This window comes from Kogia breviceps, chromosome 3 (genome assembly GCF_026419965.1).
Source record: "Kogia breviceps isolate mKogBre1 chromosome 3, mKogBre1 haplotype 1, whole genome shotgun sequence".
Taxonomy (NCBI): domain Eukaryota; kingdom Metazoa; phylum Chordata; class Mammalia; order Artiodactyla; family Physeteridae; genus Kogia; species Kogia breviceps.
Window position 1 is genome coordinate 2,796,146 of NC_081312.1, and position 21,765 is coordinate 2,817,910.

General features: G+C 40.7%; 1 protein-coding gene across 1 annotated transcript in view; it reads right to left on the reverse strand.

Moving 5' to 3' along the window:
• Window positions 1-21,765, reverse strand: part of RCOR1 (REST corepressor 1) — a 114,621-nt gene that overhangs the window by 26,078 nt on the left and 66,778 nt on the right. Inside the window, exon 3 of the mRNA XM_059058253.2 lies at window positions 13,945-14,028. Within this exon, the coding sequence (XP_058914236.1) occupies window positions 13,945-14,028 (84 nt within the window). The remainder of the gene's footprint in view (window positions 1-13,944; window positions 14,029-21,765) is intronic.

Below are 21,765 nucleotides of genomic sequence, written 5' to 3' on the forward strand. Positions count from 1 at the left end.
GAAGCCCTCACGCCTAGAGCCCGTCTCCGCAACAAGAGAAGCCACCGCAATGAGAAGCCTGCACACCTCAATGAAGAGTAGCCCCCGCTCGCCACAACTGGAGAGAGCCTAGAGAGAGCCCGCATGCAGCAATGAAGACCCAATGAGGCCATAAATAAATAAATAAACAAATAAACGTATTTATTTTAAAAAATGTAGAATGTGTGAGATTCACCAAAAAAATTTACAAAATCCGTAAAGCTTAGTCAAACATTTATTGAACTACCCTTACTGTGTACTGAACCCTGTACCAAATAGGCCAAAACACAAAAGAAAAATGATTTATTGCAGTAGCTTGAAACAACACGCGGGTGACAGAGGAGAACATAAATACATAAAATAACAGTGTAGATGTAGGATAATGTGAGAATGCAACACAATCAGTAAATAGTGATGGTGATAAATCAAGACAAGCTTCCTAAAGATTCACCAGCTATGCTGACGAAAGTGAGTCACTAACGTTTGAGAATTTACTACGTTCGGGCCACTGTTCTAAGCTCTTTACCAGGATTATCTTTTTAATCCTCTCCGATAATTCTACGATCACTCCCATTCGCAAACGAAGAAACTGAGGCACACAGCAGTCAGATCATTGGGCAGGGTCACACAGCTGCTAAGCTGCAGCGCTACGATTCATGTACACCCTGAGTGTCTGGCCCCAGGACCCACGGCGTTAAAGCTCCCTTCACTATCCCACCTCTTGCATAGGGGAGACAGGGGGAAGGGCGTGTCAGATAAGAACAGTCTCCACGACAGAGAAAGCTGAGCAAGGCACATCAACACGGTCTATTCAGTTTGAATGAAGTTAAGAAAACAGAACTGTGGTTGATGAAGGAAGGGACAGAAACTGAGGGTAACAGGCAAATGGCTGCCTCCTGCGAGGCTGCATTGGTTTCTATATTCATGTTTTAACCCAATGACCTAAATGCTCCCAGTACCATTAGTAAGAGTCTCAAATTCAATTGCAAAAAGGGGAAGAACGCAGGTGAAAACTGCCCCCTTAACCTTAACTCACCCTTCCTTCCCTCCCCCAGATACTGCAGCGATTCGGAATGCCTTATGATCTTGCGTAGTCTATGCAGAGCAAGAGGCTGACACCATAAGGTGTGCTGAGGACAAAGCTGCAGCCTTAATACAGCTTTTTACAATTTTTACCATCATAACATTTACAGTAGCTTTAGGTGCTGCAAAGGAAATACGGTACCAATTTCTCTCTCGTAACTCAAAATGAGCGTTTAAGTTTTCTTCAAAAATATGATAACAAATATCGTGGCACCTCTTTTCATTATTAAATAAGAAATGAGTTATCACTGTAACTCACTGAGAATCAAAATGAGCTTAAATCATTTAGGTGGAGCAACTATGCCACCTGGTGGGCACAGACATTACTACAGCTAATACTTCAGTGATCCCTCTGAATATCTTGAGGTGGGGATAGAAGGCTTAAGAAGTAAGATAAGCCACAGAGTCTCAGCCAGAGAACAATATAATGTAATGAACCAGTCCTTCCTAGTCAATAATGAAACACATCTTCTTCATGACAATGCTATGTCGTAATGTAGTTTTGTTAAAATCCCACTCTATAGAAAAAGCTCCTCCCACCCTCCAGCACCCCAGTAAATACTACAAAATCCAGCCCAGTCTCATAGACAATCTGATCAAGTGGAAATAAGAAATATGAATACCCGGGCTTCCCTGGTGGCGCAGTGGTTGAGCGTCTGCCTGCTAATGCATGGGACAAGGGTTCGAGCCCTGGTCTGGGAGGATCCCACATGCCGCGGAGCAACTAGGCCCGTGAGCCACAACTACCGAGCCTTCGCGTCTGGAGCCTGTGATCCGCAGCAAGAGAGGCCATGACAGTGAGAGGCCTGCGCACCGCGATTAAGAGCGACCCCCGCTTGCCACAACTAGAGAAAGCCCTCGCACAGAAACGAAGACCCAACACAGCCAAAAATAAATAAATAAATAAATAAACTCCTACCCCCAACATCTTCTTTAAAAAAAAAAAGAAAAAGAAAAAAGAAATATCGGGCTTCCCTGGTGACGCAGTGGTTGAGAATCTGCCTGACGATGCAGGGGACACAGGTTCATGCCCCGGTCTGGGAAGATCCCACATGCTGCGGAGCGGCTGGGCCCGTGAGCCGTGGCCGCTGCGCCTGCGTGTCCGGAGCCTGTGCTCTGCAACGGGACAGGCCACAACAGTGAGAGGCCCGTGTACCGCCAAAAAAACCAAAAAAAAACAAAAAAAAAAGAAATATGAATACTCTACTAAGCCATACACATTGAAATTCAGCTTCTGGCATCCGTTCCTACCTAATCCACCCAGAATCAACGTACACGACTCTGAACAAGTCCTACCCCTGCCTCTGTGCCACAATTTCCTCATCACGTAAGAATGGATTGATCGTTATGTCTTCCAGGGCTAACATTTTAAGAGTAATTTTTAAAACATCTAAATGTTAAATTTAAACTTTTTGTGTGTGCTGCGTTAAACATTTTTTCCAAGAAGGATAAAAGCATCGCTCCCCCTTTACTCTAGTATTCATACATTTGTGTATTCTCCAGAAAGGCATACTCAGAATCTCCCATATTTTAAAAACTGATCATCACTAGAATGAATGACATTTAGTTGTGACTAATCAAAACAATAACCACCTTTCTCCTTAAAAATGCCCAAAGTCTACGGTAAAGAGTAAGATCAACGCAGTGACACACTATCCTCTTGCATCTCTTTCACACCAAGTCAACTTACTTGATGACTGAGTCCCTCACAGCAGGCAACTGTGCACTCGAAATAGTCTTGTTTGCCCTCCTGTGCTTTGCTTTGTGCACATGAACCGAAGGAAGGAACCATGCTCACAACAAGGTCTGTATCTCCCTCAATTAAGGCAACATTCCCTGACATTAAAAGAGGGGGGGCGGGAAAGACTAACAGTTGTTTCATCTATAACCTCATAGCAGACTCGAGTGGAAAGAGTCCTGGACCATGAGTCAAAGTCTTTAGTTTCCATCAGGAACTTGCAGGTTAAGCCCATTTCATCACTTGTAAAATAATAAGTATTCTATAAATACTTTGTATAAAAATACACATATATAAATATATATATACACATATATATGCTTTGTATAAAAATTAAAAATAGAAGAGTCGAAATATACAAATGAAAAGTATTAAAATTAATTCCTTCATAAATATTTGTGAGATTCAACCTGAAGGAAGGGATGCAGCTGTTTACAACCACAGAATTAGTTTAGCAAGAGAACCTGCCCAGTCCTTGAACTCCATCCATCAGAGCTGTGCTCCAATTCAACAGTTGCTCATCCTGTCTGCTAAGAATCATCTGACAAACGTCTTTAAAATACTGCCTCTTGGGCTCCACCCTGTTTTGTAAATGTATGTGTATATGCATGTATGTGTGTTCATGTTTATGTCTGTATGTATGTGTGTGCATGGATGTGTACGTATACTTTATGCATAGAGTTTTTAGTAAAGTATGATGTGCGTAGAGAGAAGCACTTATATAAGGGTACAGCGAGGTGAATTCTCAGAAAATGAATACACTTAGATCACGGAAAGAATCTAACACACTCTTGATGTTTTTGGTTTGTTTTTACAGTACTCCCAGGTGATTATGGTGGGCCAGTTTTGAGAATCAATGAATTAGAGCATGAAGTTAATGTGTAAAGACCATTCCCTATTTTAATGTGATAAAAACCATCTCAATGAACACAAAATTTTAAGGTTTTGGCATTTCAGAACCACAGAAATGAGAAGAAAAGTTCCTGCTATATAAAATGAGGTTTTTGAATTTGTGAGTTGTGAATTTCAATCATGCAAAAAAAACACCTCCTGCTTGCAGGGTTCTGAGCAGGGGAGGAAGGAGGTGGTCAGAAGAAGGGTTTAAACGTCTGTCAATCCTAGTGACTCCTTCTAGCTTGTATACAAACCTCACTTCATAGGGACACTTGTCCTGTAACCCTGCCTCTTCCAAACTCTACATACAATGCTCCTCCCTCCAGTACAGTCCATCTGTATACAAGACACTGGAAAGAGGGGCCCTAAAAGAGACTCAAGTGGCCAAGGGAAACTCAGAGGGAGGCTAGGTTACAGGAAGGTGACAAAAGGCTCTGCCCACCACAAACTTTACACAAGTTCCTTCTCTGTGGGCCTGGTTTCTTCAGCTCTACAAACAAAAGCTAGACTGCACAGCGGGATAATGAGATCATGGGGGGCATGTCTTTGGGGAGGCGGCAGGTATTCCCACTGAATCGGCCCATTCAAGCCAATGCTTGAATCTTGTGGGGGAGGGGGAGCGTCTTCATCCACTAAAGAAACCTAAGCTTTCAAAGTAGGCTGCAGAAGAGAGATATTTTATAATAAACTAATCTGTTTTACATTTAATTATTCCCCACTGATTCAAAACATCTTTTAGGCCTACTGTGTGCCCAGTACTGCTTATATATCCATGATTAAAAAGGAGAGTCTCTGCCTTCATAGAACTCACAGTCTGGCCAGAGAGAGAAATAATTACACAAGTAATTAGTTCCAATTGTCGTAAGTGCCAGAGAAAAATAACTATGAATGCACTTAACTGGGAAACCTGATCTGCAAAATCCAGGATGGCTTTCTTTTCTGCTGGAAAAGGACATTATAAATTCCTGCTTACTCATATGTTATTTATAGTAGGGAAAAAACACAAAATATAAATGTCCAAGAATCGGGACATGGTTAAGTAAATTAAGCTATTTGATGGGATATTATTCAGGACCAAACCTCAGTGCAACTTTTAATCATAGGAAAACTAAAATTGGAAAACTATTACATTAGTATGATCCATTTGTGCTTAAAACCAGAGTATACACAAGCTCAGAGAAAAGACATGAAAGCAAAATTTAAGTAGTGGTTATAGCCAATGTGACGAGATTAAGAAATTACAGGCTACTTTTAATAATAAAAACAAGCTTGTATGTATACTCGTAATTACTTTTCTGAACCATTTGAGAGTGTCATACAATATATGCTGAGTATTACCCTTAAATACTCAGCGTATATTTTCTAAGAGTAGTGCTCTTATGTAACGACAGAACAGTAAATTTAACACTGAAACAATACTTTAATCTGTATTCTGATCTGGCCAACCGACCCAAAATGTGCTTTACATTTGCTAAAGAATTTTAAAGTAAATCCCAGTTATTTCATCTATCTATCTATCTATATATATATATGTATATATACACATATATATACATATATATATATCAATCAGTATTCATCTTTTTAAAAATGTGGATCTATTTTTTGCAGAACCATAATGTCATCATCACACCTAACAAAAATAGCAAAATTCCCTCGTATGAGAAACAAAGTCATACTCATTGGACAGTCTAAAATGTAGACATCCAACAAGTACAAACACGGGAGAGAACACTGAGCAAATAAGCTGTGTGTTTCATTGGTAGCAGTATAAACCGGCTTGACGTCAACACTTTGGAAAATAATTTGGCATTGATCTAAATATCTATATTCCAAAAAGGTATCAGAAATAAGTCAAAGAATGTTCCCAGTAGTAATCAGTAATAAAAAACTGAGATGTCCATTGTGAACAGAAAGGATAAATAAATTACAACTTAACAAATTGAAAATTTTTAAGTTTAAAAGGATGATAAGACACACTGATATGACTGAAGGGTAAAGGAGGACTGATGGAGGGCTTCCACTATCGTTTATAAATGCAGCTCTTTGTCTCTTCTATTAAGTTTTACACATTTTAGTTAACTCTAGAGCACTGAAAAGAATAAAAATGATTTTTAAAAAGTAGTTTTCACGGGCTTCCCTGGTGGCGCAGTGGTTGAGAGTCCGCCTGCCGATGCAGGGGACGCGGGTTCGTGCCCCGGTCCGGGAAGATCCCACGTGCCGCGGAGCGGCTGGGCCCGTGAGCCGTGGCCGCTGGGCCTGCGCGTCCGGAGCCTGTGCTCCGCAACGGGAGAGGCCACAATGGTGAGAGGCCAGCATACCAAAAAAAAAAAAAAAAAAAAAAAGTAGTTTTCACACCCTGAAAAACACCATTTTCATCGCAAACTTCAAGCCCCCGATAAGCATTTATTTATAAAGGCTGAAAACCAAGGCCAGTATTAGCTTACCTGACACCCCCCCCCCCCCCACCCCCGCCTCACTCCGGCCCCAGGCCTAACAGACGGGAGTTCTAAGTACACTCTTCGCTCTTGTCAACGCACTGGTACCTTACCAGGGCAGTTTCCCACCAGACTGTAAGCTACGCGTGGGCAGACTTGTCAGATCGTGGGTTCTTGTATTCCTCCAGGACCTGACACATAAACAGTCACTCAAATATTTACTGAGTAAATAAATGGACACCACAAGGTGAGTGGCAAAGAAGAAAATGTTAGAGGGCTCCAAGTGACCCAAGTGACAGAACAAACAGCCAAAAAGCCTATTTTCGCAAATCTCCTTACAAAGGAGTGTCCACACCCCATCATTTTCTCATTGGACAAGTATTTACCCACCACACGCCAACAGAGGATTGACAGAGAGCTGAACAGACATGCCAAGTTCCTCTGCTCGTTCTTTTTAGTACAGAGGAGGGACATAAAGTAGGTAATACTATGCCAGGTGACGACAAAAGGAAGGAAGGAAACGAAGATAAGGCAGTAGTGGTCTCTGTCTCTACTCCGTAGTGTAGTCAGGAAGGGCCCCCCTCCTAGTGACCAGGAGAAACTGAGGGAGAGAGCGCCACGTGGACACTTGGGAGAAGAGTGATCCAGACAAAGGGGACGGAAGAGGCTCTGGACAGCGCGCTCGGAATGAGCTCCAGAGGGCAGAAGTGGGGTCAGACTACCAAGAGCCTTGTGGCAACTGTCAGGTCTTCTGACTTCAATCTGCAGTGAGTTAGAAAGTCCTGAATATAGACTCCCCACATTTACTATATATTTCTATGAAAGTTTAGACATTTACTACATACCTGTGAAGATCTCACTCACCATATAATCTTGAAAATGTGTACTGAAGTCAAATGACTTAATGCAGAAACTTTTGCAAATACTGCAGGTCTAAGGAGGGTTCTCATTCCAAGAAAGCTAAATCTTATTTTAAAATCTCTAATTTGACTTGCCTTTTGACACAATTTTAAATTCTATGTCTATCATGTTTTATGTGGGTTTTTTTCTTGTTGTTGTTTTGTTTTGTTTGCGGTACGCGGGCCTCTCACTGCTGTGGCCCCTCCCGTGCAGGCTCACGGGCCATGGCTCACGGGCCCAACCGCTCCGCGGCATGTGGGATCCTCCCAGACCGGGGCACGAACCCGCGTCCCCTGCATCGGCAGGCGGACTCTCAACCACTGCGCCCCCAGGGAAGCCCTATATGTGTTAATTTTTTTTCTTTAAAGTTAATAGTTCGGCCAGCCTAAAAAAAAAAAAAAAAAAAAAAAAAAGGCTTCCAGCACTGCACCCAGGGCAGCAGCATCCCACTGAGAGAAGAGAAGACTGCCCTAAAGCCATTAGGGGCAAGCAAGGTGGACATCCAGGGTGCAGACCAAGTGGGACGAGGAGGGAGGAGAGCCTGGAATAGGGTGGGGAGGGTGTCCACAGGTGAGAGGAGAGGAAGGCATCCAGGCAGGAGGGCAGCAGTACACACCTCAGCAGGGACCTGGGGAGCAGGCCGTCCGGGAGACGATATCCTACCACGGAAACAGAGTGCCTAGTAGGTATGCCAATGAAAATGTAGGGAATGAACGGTGAAACAATGCAGATGACGTAGATGTGAGAGGTATCCCGCTTTAGAGGCCTGTGAAGGCCACCTGGACCACCCAGCTAACCCCTCACTCCTCTCATCTCATTTCCTCTGAGCACTCCCAACACTGATGTTTTGACTTCCTAAATCTCCATCAAGCCTCCCTTTAACAGCAACGGCCCAGAGAGGCATCAGCATCCCTCCCCTGCAAGTGCACCAGCAGGTACCACCTCTAGCCCCAGCTCTCCTCTAGACCACAGCGCCGTCAAGAGCTTTCCAATGTGCACGATACTGCTTCCAGCTAAAATCCCGCCAAAATCCTCACCCCTTTAAGAACTGGGCCTGTCATTCCAGCTTCACTGCTTCTCCCTTCCCCAGGGACAACGTGCGTCACGGCCCGGCAGGTCTCTAAATGCTGTGCAAACGCAAACGCTATCCCCTCTTCTTAGAGCGCGTGGGTGCCCCTCATCCAGCCAGTGCACTTACTCCTTCCTCAGTGTCCCACCCAAATGCCATCTGTTTCCACTGCTTGTTTCTACCTAGGAAAACAGAGTGCTTTCTGCTGGGTCCCAAGGGGTGCATCCAAATACTAAGAGTACACAGGAGATGCCTGATGCTGAAGTAATGTAAAAATCAGCTGCTCTCTCTTCCAATTAGTGAGTTCTTTCCAGTCTCTCACTGTCTGTCCAACCTCCAGATTCCACCACATGATTTAACCTTCATTCACACCTTTGTCCCCTAAATATCATGTCATCATTTAATCATGTAATTTTCCACAATAGTTTTTACAATACTATCTAAATCCTATTGTTCTCATCTGTGCTACTTGGAATCATTTACATTTCCTCTACATGAAATGTGTCTCTACAAGGCACATTTTTTCTAGGCATACTCCAAAGGTCGTATCTATCCTTAAGGAAGTTTTACTTAGACACAAGCCCAGAGCAACTTATGTAGTACCAGTAATGCTTTAAGTATTTTGGTTTATTGAATTAAACAGTACACCAAGGCAGATGTGTGTAATAAATGCAGTCTGGAGACCAGAGATCTAGCCCGAACTTGGCTACCAACTAGCTGAGGGACCTTAAGCATTTGACCTAACTTCTCTAGATCTCAGTTTTTCACAACTAAGAAGAAACAGTTGGACTAAAGGAAATACATATAAATTATCTGTTTACATGTTCATTTTTCTCCTCTTTCTCATCAGAATATAAATTTCCTGAATCCCTCACTCCTGGTACACTACCAGGCAACACAAAACTGCTCACTAAAAATGTGAATGAAACCAATTCTCACTAAATAAACCCAAATTCAATATAACCCTAAATGAGATAATTTGGAGGAAAATTTGTTTAAAAATAAATAAATAAATAAATAAAAAGAAAAGACTAAATTATGGTGGACCCATACTTGGTAGTTTAAAACTAGGTAATTGTATTGGGTTGGCCAAAAAGTTTGTTTGGGGTTTTCCATTACATGGTACAGAAAAACCCGAATGATCTTTTTGGCCAATCCAATAAATATATTCAAACAGAACAAAGTCCCACATATTTTGTTAAGAGCAAATTGCTAAACAGCTCATATATGTGATTTAAAAGTCATATACTTATTAAGATATATAAAAATATTAGGAAAAGTATATATATTGTAAATAGTGACTATAAGAGGGCTTTTTTTAAAAAGAAGGTTATTTATTTATTTATTTATTCATTCATTCATCATTCAATCATGTATTTATTTATGGCTGCGTTGGGTCTTCGTTGCTGCAAGCAGGCTTTCTCTAGTTGCGTTGAGCGGGGGCTACTCTTCGTTGAGTTGTGGACCACGGGCTCTAGGCATGTGGGCTTCAGTAGTTGTGGCTCACGGGCTTAGTTGCTCCACGGCATGTGGGATCTTCCCGGACCAGGGCTCAAACCCATGTCCCCTGCGTTGGCAGGCGGATTCTTAACCACTGTGCCACCAGGAAAGTCCCAAGAGGGCTTTCTTTAATTGTCTACATTATACATTCTATATCGTTTGAAATTTCTAAAACAGTATTTATTTCTATAACCACAAAATAATTTTGTAAACTTGCAGTAAGCTTAAGAGGCAGAACTCTATAAACAGTTACTTGAGAAAAAAGAAACCAACCCAGGAAAAGCCAGGTATCTACAGACATCCTTACACATGGGGACATCTACTAGAAGTCTACAGATGTCCCAAATCTCCTATTTCTTCCTCAAGTCAGAATCAATTGTTGGACAACCAACACTTCCACATTCTTTCAAAATAAATTAGAAAGGCACGTAGAAAATCGTTCTTTTTTGTCTATGTACTGGGAGGGAGAAGAGCTGAGGGGAAGATGGTAGATGGCAAAGAGAACAAATTATGTACACTTGTCCCCGATGACACTATGGTTACGTTTCAAGGCATAACTACGATTAGACTCCTCGTCAAAGAGTATGACTCCCAAAGCTCCACAAATGCAACCTAACTCACGTCAGTGACTGTGTTCACATCCTCACACTGGAGCAGTTAAGCAAACTCTCATCGATTCACAATTCCATGCCTAGGGATGTATCTTAAGAAAATACTAAAAACACAACAATAACAACAAAAGGGAACAAAGCTCTGATTCAGTTTTTCACCACTGCCTTCTAGCAACAATTAGAAACAACCTAAATTTTCAATAGAAGAATGCTTAAATACACTGATACATCCATATGATAAAATATTAAACATTATTTTAAGTATTTACAAGGGGTTTAGCAAGGTAACGAATGCTTAGGTCATTGTTCAGGAAGACAATACACACTCACATACATAGAAATACCAACATCTCACTTATAAAAATATGCACAGAGGAAAAAACGGGATTGGGAAAATATCCCAAAATGTTTAACAACAGTTATCTCTTTGTAATGAAATAATGCGTGAACTCTTTCTTCTTTATATTTTTCTGTGCCTGCTGAACTTTCAACAACATATAAATGTTACTTTTAGATTGGTTTTAAGAGTTTAAAGTTTTAATCAATACTATCAGGACTTACATTAAAACTGCAAATTTATGTTAGGCAATACCATTGCTTAAAAATCTATTAACTTTTCATATTCTGTTCTTTTCTTGCAGGTCTAGGAAAAATAAGATAACATTAAAATTAAATTCTGACTCCCAAGATTCCAAAGGTAACACAATAACATCAAGAGGTACTAATACTATCTTCACTGTAATAACAGCAGGAAGTGACTGAGATGAAGAGGGGACTGAGACCTGACGAACTCGACCTGAGGGACACGTTTAGAGCATAAGCCAGGGTGAAGAGTCAGCAAGCCTGGATACTACTGGTTCCACCACTGACTCTGTGTTAGTTTCACAACCTCTCTGAATTGCGGAATGCCACCTGTAAGATGGGGACAAAAGCGTCCTCTTGGTTTACAGTAAAGACTGAATATGATACGGGAACATGGGAAGCATTTTAGTACAGTGCTCAACAAATGCTCCCTGTTTTTAATATTCAGTTCCAGGAACCATAATTGAAGATGGGAACCGTGACCAAACGGAATCTATCCAGCAGCACAACAGAGACAAAAAGACCCCAAAATCAGACCGTCTGAATCTATCCAGCAGTGCAACAGAGACAAAAAGACCCCAAAATCAGACCGTCTGAATCTATCCAGCAGTGCAACAGAGACAAGAAGACCCCAAAATCAGACCATCTGAATCTATCCAGCAGTGTAACAGAGACAAAAAGACCCCAAAATCAGACCATCAGAATCTATCCAGCAGTGCAACAGAGACAAAAAGACCCCAAAATCAGACCGTCTGAATCTATCCAGCAGTGCAACAGAGACAAAAAGACCCCAAAATCAGACCATCAGAATCTATCCAGCAGTGCAACAGAGACAAAAAGACCCCAAAATCAGACCGTCTGAATCTATCCAGCAGTGCAACAGAGACAAAAAGACCCCAAAATCAGACCGTCTGAATCTATCCAGCAGTGCAACAGAGACAAAAAGACCCCAAAATCAGACCATCAGAATCTATCCAGCAGTGTAACAGAGACAAAAAGACCCCAAAATCAGACCATCAGAATCTATCCAGCAGTGCAACAGAGACAAAAAGACCCCAAAATCAGACCGTCTGAATCTATCCAGCAGTGCAACAGAGACAAAAAGACCCCAAAATCAGACCATCTGAATCTATCCAGCAGTGTAACAGAGACAAAAAGACCCCAAAATCAGACCATCAGAATCTATCCAGCAGTGCAACAGAGACAAAAAGACCCCAAAATCAGACCATCTGAAAACACCTGAGGCAACCAGGCAGGTTTAACTTGAACTGGGACAGCAAAGAAGGTGGGAGAACTGAACACCTAAAAGACTCATAAGGAACCAGACTTATTTAACAGAGTTCAGGAAAACAAAGCTTTAAAAACTACACAGATGCAGATTTTCAGCTGTTAGAAGGAACAACATGTTCAAAAATGGAACAGACTGCCTTTTTTTTTTTTTTTTTTTTTTTTTTTTTTTTTTTTTTTTTTTTTTGCAGTACGCAGGCCTCTCACTGTTGTGGCCTCTCCCGTTGCGGAGCACAGGCTCAGCGGCCATGGCTCACCAGCCCAGCAGCTCCGCGGCATGTGGGATCTTCCCGGACGGGGGCACGAACCCGTGTCCCCTGCATCGGCAGGCAGGCAGGCGGACTCTCAACCACTGCGCAACCAGGGAAGCCCAATTGCTATTTTTAAGTGCAAATGCTCAAAGGGAAAAAACAAACAGGAAATACTTAAAAGGTCTTCCCCGGCACAATAAAGGCATCAGAATTGCCAATATACTTCCTTTTGCTGTTCTGTTCTCCATTATAAACTCATCAAGCAGCAGGCTGGCAAAATTAAGATACTATGAAAATCAGATTAGACTGAGATTATTTTATTCTTGCTAAATTAAGCATTACTAAGAGTAGTTCAATTTCCTATGTTCCATGGAAGGTACTGTATTTTTAAATAAGGGTCCTTCTTGGTCAAAATCAAACGTTTCTTTACCATCCGAGCTCTTTGCACCTTAATGTGAACATGAATGTTAACTATACAAGAGGAGGATACTTAATATTCATCATCTCTAACACTTACTTGACAGCGGAAACCTGTTAACACCTACTCTAACACTGCAAAACACAATCTGGAAAATCCTGATCAAAGCCTGAGAGTTCCAGCCTTTATTCACAACTTAACGTTTCCTGACCAACATTTACCACTGAGGGCTTTCTAAGCCCTACCACGTTTTAGAGCATTGATTCTTATCCTATTTTTGTCAAAGAGCCCTTTAAATATCCAATTTTCTGCAGGAAAACGTACATACACCAAAACATTTTTGGCTGTGATTTACGAGTTCACAAATCACCGTAAATTCCATACATGGACCACCCACCCCCACCACTGAAAAATTCTCAAAAGGGGGAATTTATTTTTTCTTCTCTCTTTAAAGTTATGAAGAAAACAAAAACTTTGAAAATGGCAAAGGCTTACGGCAATATATCAAATATAAAATTATTCTTACACGGTATCATCTGAGCAAAGGGGACAGAAAACTGAAAAAGCAAACTCTGGAAATACAATTAATCTTTCTAATAGCTCTAGGACCCCTACCCACCCCTCCAAAAGAAAACCCAAAGTAGCTCAGAATATTTATTCTAACAAAAATGTAAACACAAAACAAAGAGCCAAATCAAAACTTCTACTTCTAGCTAGGATGAAGTCTTACATTATAAAACCTGTTTCCAATAACATACATTTGCCCTGTGTAATCCTTCCAATTAGAAATTTGTTAAACTCTTCACCTTTATATCAATAAATCTATAAATTCCCAGCTGAAGGAGTTATACACTACATTATAATTTTCTTTCCTCTCTGAACCCTTCCTCCTAGTTACTTCAGAATATTAGCTGGTACAGCATTTTGAATAAAAAGTAGATTATAAAACCACAGCTTAAGAATCTTTAAATCACTATGACCAAAAAAAATCACTATGACAGGCCACAATAAAGAACACACTTTCAAATTCTTCAAAATTTTACTTTAAAAATGTAAAATAAATGTAATATATATAGAGATTTTTACCTACAAAAGTAACTTTAAAAGCTTGCAGTAAATAAGAAAGGTGGAAAATAAAAGTGCTCTAAAACTTACATTTTGCTTCTGATAGATTCTGATTAGGTGACCAGACCAGCATGCCAAGATTGTCTCGTTCTTGACTGCGTCTTGCTAGTTTTGCTTGGTAGAAATAAAAAAAGAAAACTCTTATTATAATTTAACAGACATAACAAGCGACAATTAACACCACCACTCTGCAGGGATCGAACCCATGTCCCCCGCATTGGAAGGTGGATGCTTTACCACTGAACCACCAGGGCAGTCTCACAAATTAAGTTTTTCAACACATTAACATGGTATCTCTCTCCGTTTATTTAGATTCTCTTTAACTTAGCACCATCAACACAATGTTGAATAGGAGTGGTGAGAGCAGATCCATTCCTGTATTGTTTTGAGTTAAACAAAAGATACTGTATAATTTCATCTGTAACTATGACTGTGTATATTTGTAAAAGAAAAAGGATAAAAACCCACAAACTATTCATAATACATCTAAATTAATGTCTTTAATTATAATAAAATATTCATTCAGGTATAAAATTTCACACAACCACACCACTCTGGTCTTCTTTAGACCTCGGAAGATGACGACATCACCCCCCCTCGACTGGAGTCAGCCCCAGGGGAACCCGCACATTTAACACAGGGCGAGGGCAGGGGTGGGGAGGCTCTGAATGTGCTGAAATATTTCTACTTTTAAGTCTTTTTCTACCTAACTTTTTACTGATTTCACAAACAGGTCGTATGAGGTAGGTATGATTACTACTCTCACTTTCTAGGTGAGGAAACTAAACAGGTCATCAGTAGCCACGAGGAGGCAGAGCTGGACTGACGTTAGGCAGGGCGGCTACAGGGCCTGCGGGTTTAGGCACCATACACTGCTGCTCTGCTCCCAGATGGGGACACAGAAAGGAAGCTGCAAGTGGCAAGCTGCTCAAATATTCTTTTAAACTACGAGTTCTTCATGTGTGCTTTGAATAACCTTACCCTTCACTACCATTAGTGACTGGGAATTTTAGTGACTTGACAGCAGGAATCCAAAGATTCTTTTAACAACTTTAATAAAGAGTACCATTAAAAAGATTTAATCTGAAACGAAACGTCTGAAGTGCATTCAAATTCTTAAAAATCTGTGATACAAAACAGTAGGTCAAAAGGTTTACAAGTGCCGGGTGTTGAGTTGACTGTACCACTCCACTGGATTAACCACAAACAAGTCACATACTACAACAGAGCCAATTAAAACATTATCTTCCAAAGGTACAACAGATTGAAGAGAGAGGCTCACTAACCAGCCTTTAGACTGCTTAGACCCAAATTCATTCATTCTAAAGGCATTCTCTTTCTGGACCTTTTTTTTTCCTTTGAACAAATTCCTCTGAAACACGATGAAAGTTATGGAATCTACTTCCAAAAATAAAAAATTCAACTAAACATAAACACACACACACACACACACACACACACACACACATATACCAGTATAAACATACTTTTGTAAAATTCAAAAAGCCTGGTTTAAGAATTCCTGCTTTTATGAAATTGTCAGGTCTTTTATTTAATCTTGTGTATCAATGTGTTCTAGATTTTGCTTCTCCTTGTAGGACCTGACCTACAAATTTCACACTGGCTGGGCACCCAGTCACATAAGCCAACAGCTTAAAATAAATGTCTGCACACATACCCCTACACCCCTGGCTCTGTTCCTCTGAAGAACTCTAAGATGGATGCTCACTACAGCACTGTTCATGGTACTGTGATACAGCAAAATCTTCGAAGTCCATCAACGGGAATTAGCTAAATCATAATATGGATATTCAAAGAAATCAAATACAGAAAATACAACAGTCTAGGGACTTCCCTGGTGGGCCAGTGGCTAAGACTCTGTGCTCCCAATGCAGGGGGCCCGGGTTCGATCCTTGGTCAGGGGATGCAGCAACTAAGAGTTTGAATGCTGCAACTAAAAAACGATCTGGCATGTGGCAATGAAGATCCTGCGTTCCGCAGCTAAGACCCAGCACAGCCAAATAAATAAATATTTGAAAAAAGAAAAAGAGAGAAAGGAGGGAGGGACAGAGGGAGGGAGGGAGGAAGGAAGGAAGGAAGGAAGGAAGGAAGGAAAGAAAGAAAGAAAGGAGAAAATACAACAGTTTAGCAGTTCTTCAAAAGGTTAAACACAGTTACTATAACCCAGTAATTCCATTCCTATGTATATAGCCCAGAGAAATGAAAACATATGTCCACATAAAAACTTGTATATAGGGACTTCCCTGGTGGCACAGTGGTTAAGAATCCGCCTGCCAATGCAGGGGACACGGGTTCGAGCCCTGGTCTGGGAAGATCCCACATGCCATGGAGCAACTAAGCCCATGCTCACAACTACTGAGCCCATGTGCCACAACTACTGAAGCCCACGCACCTAGAGCCCGTGCTCCACAACAAGAGAAGCCACTGCAATGAGAAGCCCACACACCACAACAAAGAGTAGCCCCCGCTCGCTGCAACTAGAGAAAGCCCGTGGGCAGCCACGAAGACCCAACGTGGCCAATAAAAAAATAAATAAACAGATAAATAAATAAATGAAACTTGTATACAATTGTTCATAGTACTACTCATAAGCGGCAAAAGGTGGAAACAATCCAAATATAGATCAACTGAAGAATGAATAAGCAAATTTTAGTATATCCATATAATGAAATATTATATTGCCATAAAAAGGAATGAAGTATTAATCCATACTCAGTATGGATAAAACCTGAAATCATCATGTTAAGTGAACGCAGCCCTGTCGCACACACAAAAAAGACATATTATACAATTCCATTTATATGAAATGTCCAGAATAGGCAATTCTATAGACACAGAAAATAAATTAGTGGTCGCTAGAGGGTGTGGGGTGTTTGGGCGAAATGGAGAGTGACTGTTAATGCGTAGAAAATTTCTTTATGGGATGATAAGAATGGTCTAGAATTGATTGTAGTGACAGCTGCACAACTCTGTGAATATACTGAAAACAACTGAATCGTACATTTTAAACAAGTGAATTGTACATTTTGTGAATTATATCTCAGTAAAGCCGTTATTAAAAAAGTGAGAATGCCTGCTTTGTTTCTAGCATGTGTATTTCTTTATGAGTAAATGAATTAAAAAGCGAAAATATCAAACTGTAGGTAAGAAAAAACACCCAGTAAATTTAAATGGTGGATAAATCCTAGGAAAGAAGTGGGAGCACTGAATTGAGAGGAAAAAATGTGCTTTTTGCTCCACATCCTTATTGTTTGGATTGTCTTCATAAGAATGCATTCAAATACTACTTACACGATTAAATTCTCTTTTAAAGAAAAACAGTAAGGGAAATTTAAAACTTGTGAAGAATTATTTCATGATTATAATTTTATATCTCTTATGCTCATTTCCTAAAAAAGTAGAAAACCTGCACAGATTACTTACAAAGAGTAAACTAAATATATCTTCAGAATTAAAGAACTCTGAGCTCTTACAGTGACATCCACTATAATGGAAATAAAGGAAAGCAAAAATCACAGTTTCAGTAAATTTGATCTCACTCTTACAATTTCATAGTATTGTGTTAGACAAAAAGTTCGTTCTGTGTCTTCCGTTAAGATGGCTCTAGTAGCGCTTACTTGTCTTTAACTTCATTTGAAACAATTTTGTTAGACTGTATTGTGACAGCTATCATATCAGTGTGCATTTAACATGAAAAATCAAAATCGGTGAATTTTTGTGTAGCCATTTTAATATTGAAGATGGAAGAAAAAAACGTTTTCGGCATATCATGTTTTACTACTTCAAGAAAGGTAAAAACACAACTGAAATGCAAAAAAAGATTTGTGCAGTGTATGGAGAAGGTGCTGTGACTGATCAAACGTGTCAGAAGTGGTGTGTGAAGTTTCGTCCTGGAGATTTCTCGCTAGACGACGCTCCACGGTCGGGTAGACCAGTTGAAGTTGATAACCATCATATCGAGACATTAATTGAGAGCAATCAACGTTATACCACGCGGGAGACAGACGCCACACTCAAAATATCCAAACCAAGCGCTGAAAATCATCTGCACCAACTTGGTTATGTTCATCACTTTGATGTTTGGGTTCCACGTAAGTTAAGCGAAAAAAACCTTCTTGAGCATATTTCTGCATGCGATTCTCTACTTAAATGTAATGAAAACGTTCCGTTTTTATAACAAATTGTGACGGGCAATGAAAAGTGGATCCTGTACAACAATGTGGAACAGAGGAGATCATGGGTCAAGCGAAATGAACCACCAACAACCACACCAAAGGCTGGTCTTCACCCAAAGAAGGTGATGTTCTGTATATGGTGGGATTGGAAGGGAGTCCTCTACTATGAGCTCCTTCCGGAAAACCAAATGATTAATTCCAACAAGTACTGCTCCCAATTAGACCAAATGAAAGCAGCACTCGATGAAAATCGTCCAGAAATAGTCAACAGAGAACACATAATCTTCCATCAGGATACTGTGAGACTGCATGTTTCTTTGATGACCAGGCAAAAACTGTTACAGCTTGGCTGGGAAGTTCTGATTCATCTGCCGTATTCACCAGACATTGCTTGCACCTTTGGATTTCCATTTATTTCGGTCTTTACAAAATTATCTTAATGGAAACAATTTTAATTCCCTGGAAGACTGTAAAAGTCACCTGCAACAGTTCTTTACTCAAACAAATAAAACGTTTTGGGAAGATGGAATTATGAAGTTGCCTCAAAAACGGCAGAAGGTAGTGGAACAAAATGGTGAATAAGCTGTTCAATAAAGTTCTTGGTGAAAATGAAAAATGTGTCTTTTATTTTACTTAAAAACCAAAGGAATTTTTTGGCTAACCCAATATAATTACAGTGAGGCACATCACCAGAGATCTAGTGCCTAAAAACACTTGGGCAACAAACAAGCAACTTAAAAAACCCATAACTGGGACTTCCCTGGTGGTGCAGTGGTTAAGAATCCACCTGCCAATGCAGGGGACACAGGTTCAAGCCCTGGTCCAGGAAGATCCCACATGCCGCAGAGCAACTAAGCCCATGCACCACAACCACTGAGCCTGTGCTCTGGAGCCCGCAAGCCACAACTACTGAGCCCACGTGCCACAACTACTGAAGCCCACATGCCTAGGGCCTGTGCTCCGCAACAAGAGAAGACACTGCAATAAGCCTGCGCACCGCCACGAAGAGTAGCCCCCGCTCGCCGCAACTAGAGAAAGCCCACCTGCAGCAACGAGGACCCAATGCAGCCCAAACTAAATAAATTAATTTAAAAAAAAAAAAAAAACAATGGGGAAAAGACAGCCTCTTCAGTAAATGGTGTGGGGACTTCCCTGGTAGCGCAGTGGTTAAGAATCCGCCTGCCAATGAAGGGGACACGGGTTCGAGCCCTGGTCCGGGAAGATCTCACATACCGTGGACCAACCAAGCCCGTGCAACACAACTACTGAGCCTGTGCTCTAAGAGCCCGCAAGCCACAACTATTGAGCCCATGCACCACAACTACTGAAGCCCGCGCACACCTGGAGCCCGTGCTCCGCAACAAGAGAAGCCACCACGATGTGAAGCCCATGCACTGCAATGACGACACAACACAGCCATAAATAAATAAATTAAAAAAAAAATAAACGGAGTTGGGAATATTGGACAGTTGTATGCAAAAGGATCAAACTGGACTACTCTCTCAAACCATGCACAAAAATAAATTCAAAATGGATTGAAGACTTAAATGTAAGACCTGAAACCATAAAAATCCTAGAAGAAAACACAGGGAGTAAGCTCTCTGACATAAACTGACCTTAGTAATTTTTTGGATATGTCTCCTCAGGCAACGGAAACAAAAACAAAAATAAATGGGAGTACACTCAACTGAAAAGCTTTTGCACAGCGAAGGAAACTATCAACAATTTTTTTAAAAGGCCACCTGCTGAATGGGAGAATATATTTGCAAACGATCTATCTGATGAGGAATTAATATCCAAAATATACAAAGAACTCATACAACTCAACATCCAAAAAACAGTGGACTTCCCTGGTGGCACAGTGGTTAAGACTCTGCACATCCAATGCCTGGGGCCCGGGTCCAATCCCTGGTCAGGGAACTAGATCCCACATGCATGCCACAACTAAGAGTTCACATGCCACAACTAAGGAGGCAGCAAGCCACAACTAAGGAGCCCACGTGCTGCAACTAAGACTCAGCAGAATCAAATAAAAATAAATAAATAAAAATAAAGACCTTTTTAAAATCATCCAGAAAACAACCCAATCAAAAGATGGGCAGAGGATCTGAATAGACACTTTTCCAAAGAAAACATACAGATGGCCAACAGGCAAATGAAAAGATGATCAACATCACTAATCATCAGGGAAATGTAAATCAAAATCACAATGAGATATCACCTCACACCTATCAGAATTGCTATTGTCAAAAAGACAACAAATAGGAGCTTCTCTGGTGCCGCAGTGGTTGAGAGTCCGCCTGCCGACACAGGGGACACGGGTTCGTGTCCCGGTCCGGGAGGATCCCACATGCCGTGGAGCGGCTGGGCCCGTGAGCCATGACCGCTAAGCCTGCGCGTCCGAAGCCAATGCTCCGCAACGGGAGAGGCCACAACAGTGAGAGGCCCGCGTACCGCAAAAAAAAAAAAAAAAAAAAAAGACAACAAATAAAAACTGCTGGTGAGAATGTGGAGAAAAGGGAACACTCAGAACACTCATGCACTGTTGCTGGGAATGTAAATTGATGCAGCTGCTATGGAACAGTACGGAAATTCCTCAAAAACTTAAAACTAGAACTACCATATGATCCAGCAACTCCACTTCTGGGTATTTATCCAACACTAATCAGAAAAGAAATATGCACCTCTATGTTCACTGCAGCATTATTTACAATAGCCAAGATATGGAAGTACCTAAATGCCCATGAATAGATGAAAGCATAAAGAAGATGTGATGTATATACACAATGGAGTATACTATTCAGTCATTAAAAAAGAATTAAATCCTGCCAGTTGCAACAACATGGATGGACCTAGGGGATATTATGCTAAATTAAGTAAGTCAGACAGAGAAGGACAAATGCTGTATGACTTCACTTATATGTGGAATCTAAAAAAACAAAACAAATGAACAAATAGAACAAAACAGAACAGAGTTATAGATTCAGAGAACAAACAGGCCGTTGCAAGAGGTGGGGTGAGGAAGAAAGAAATAGATGATGGAGAATAAGGTACAAACTTCCAGTTGCAAAGTGAGTCAGTCAGTCACGGGTATGAAATGTACAGTGTGGGGAACACAGTCAGTAATTATGTAATATCTTTGTATGGTGACACACTGTAATTACTAGACTTACTGTGGTGATCATTTTGAAATGTATAGAAATATTGAGTCACTATGCTGTGTAACAGGAACAAATATAGTATTGTAGGTCAATTATTCAAAAACAAACTTATAGAAAAAGAGATGAGATTTGGGGTTATGGGGTTGGAGGGGAGGGAGGGACTGCATGCAGACAGTCAAAAGGTATAAACTTCCATTTGTAAGACAAATAAGTGCCAGGGATGTGCTGCACAACATGATCCAGATAATGCACGCTGCTGCACAGTACAAGTGAAAGTTGCTCAGAGAGTAAAGCCGAGTTCTCATCACAAGGAAGAATGTTTTTCTATTTCTTTAATTTTGTATCTATATGAGATAATGGATTTCACTAAACTTATTGTGTAAGTCAAATCATTATGCAGTACACCTTAAACGTATACTGTGCTGCATGTCAATTATATCTCAATAACACTGGAAGAAACCAAACAAAAAAGCAACCAAAAAACCTCAAGAATA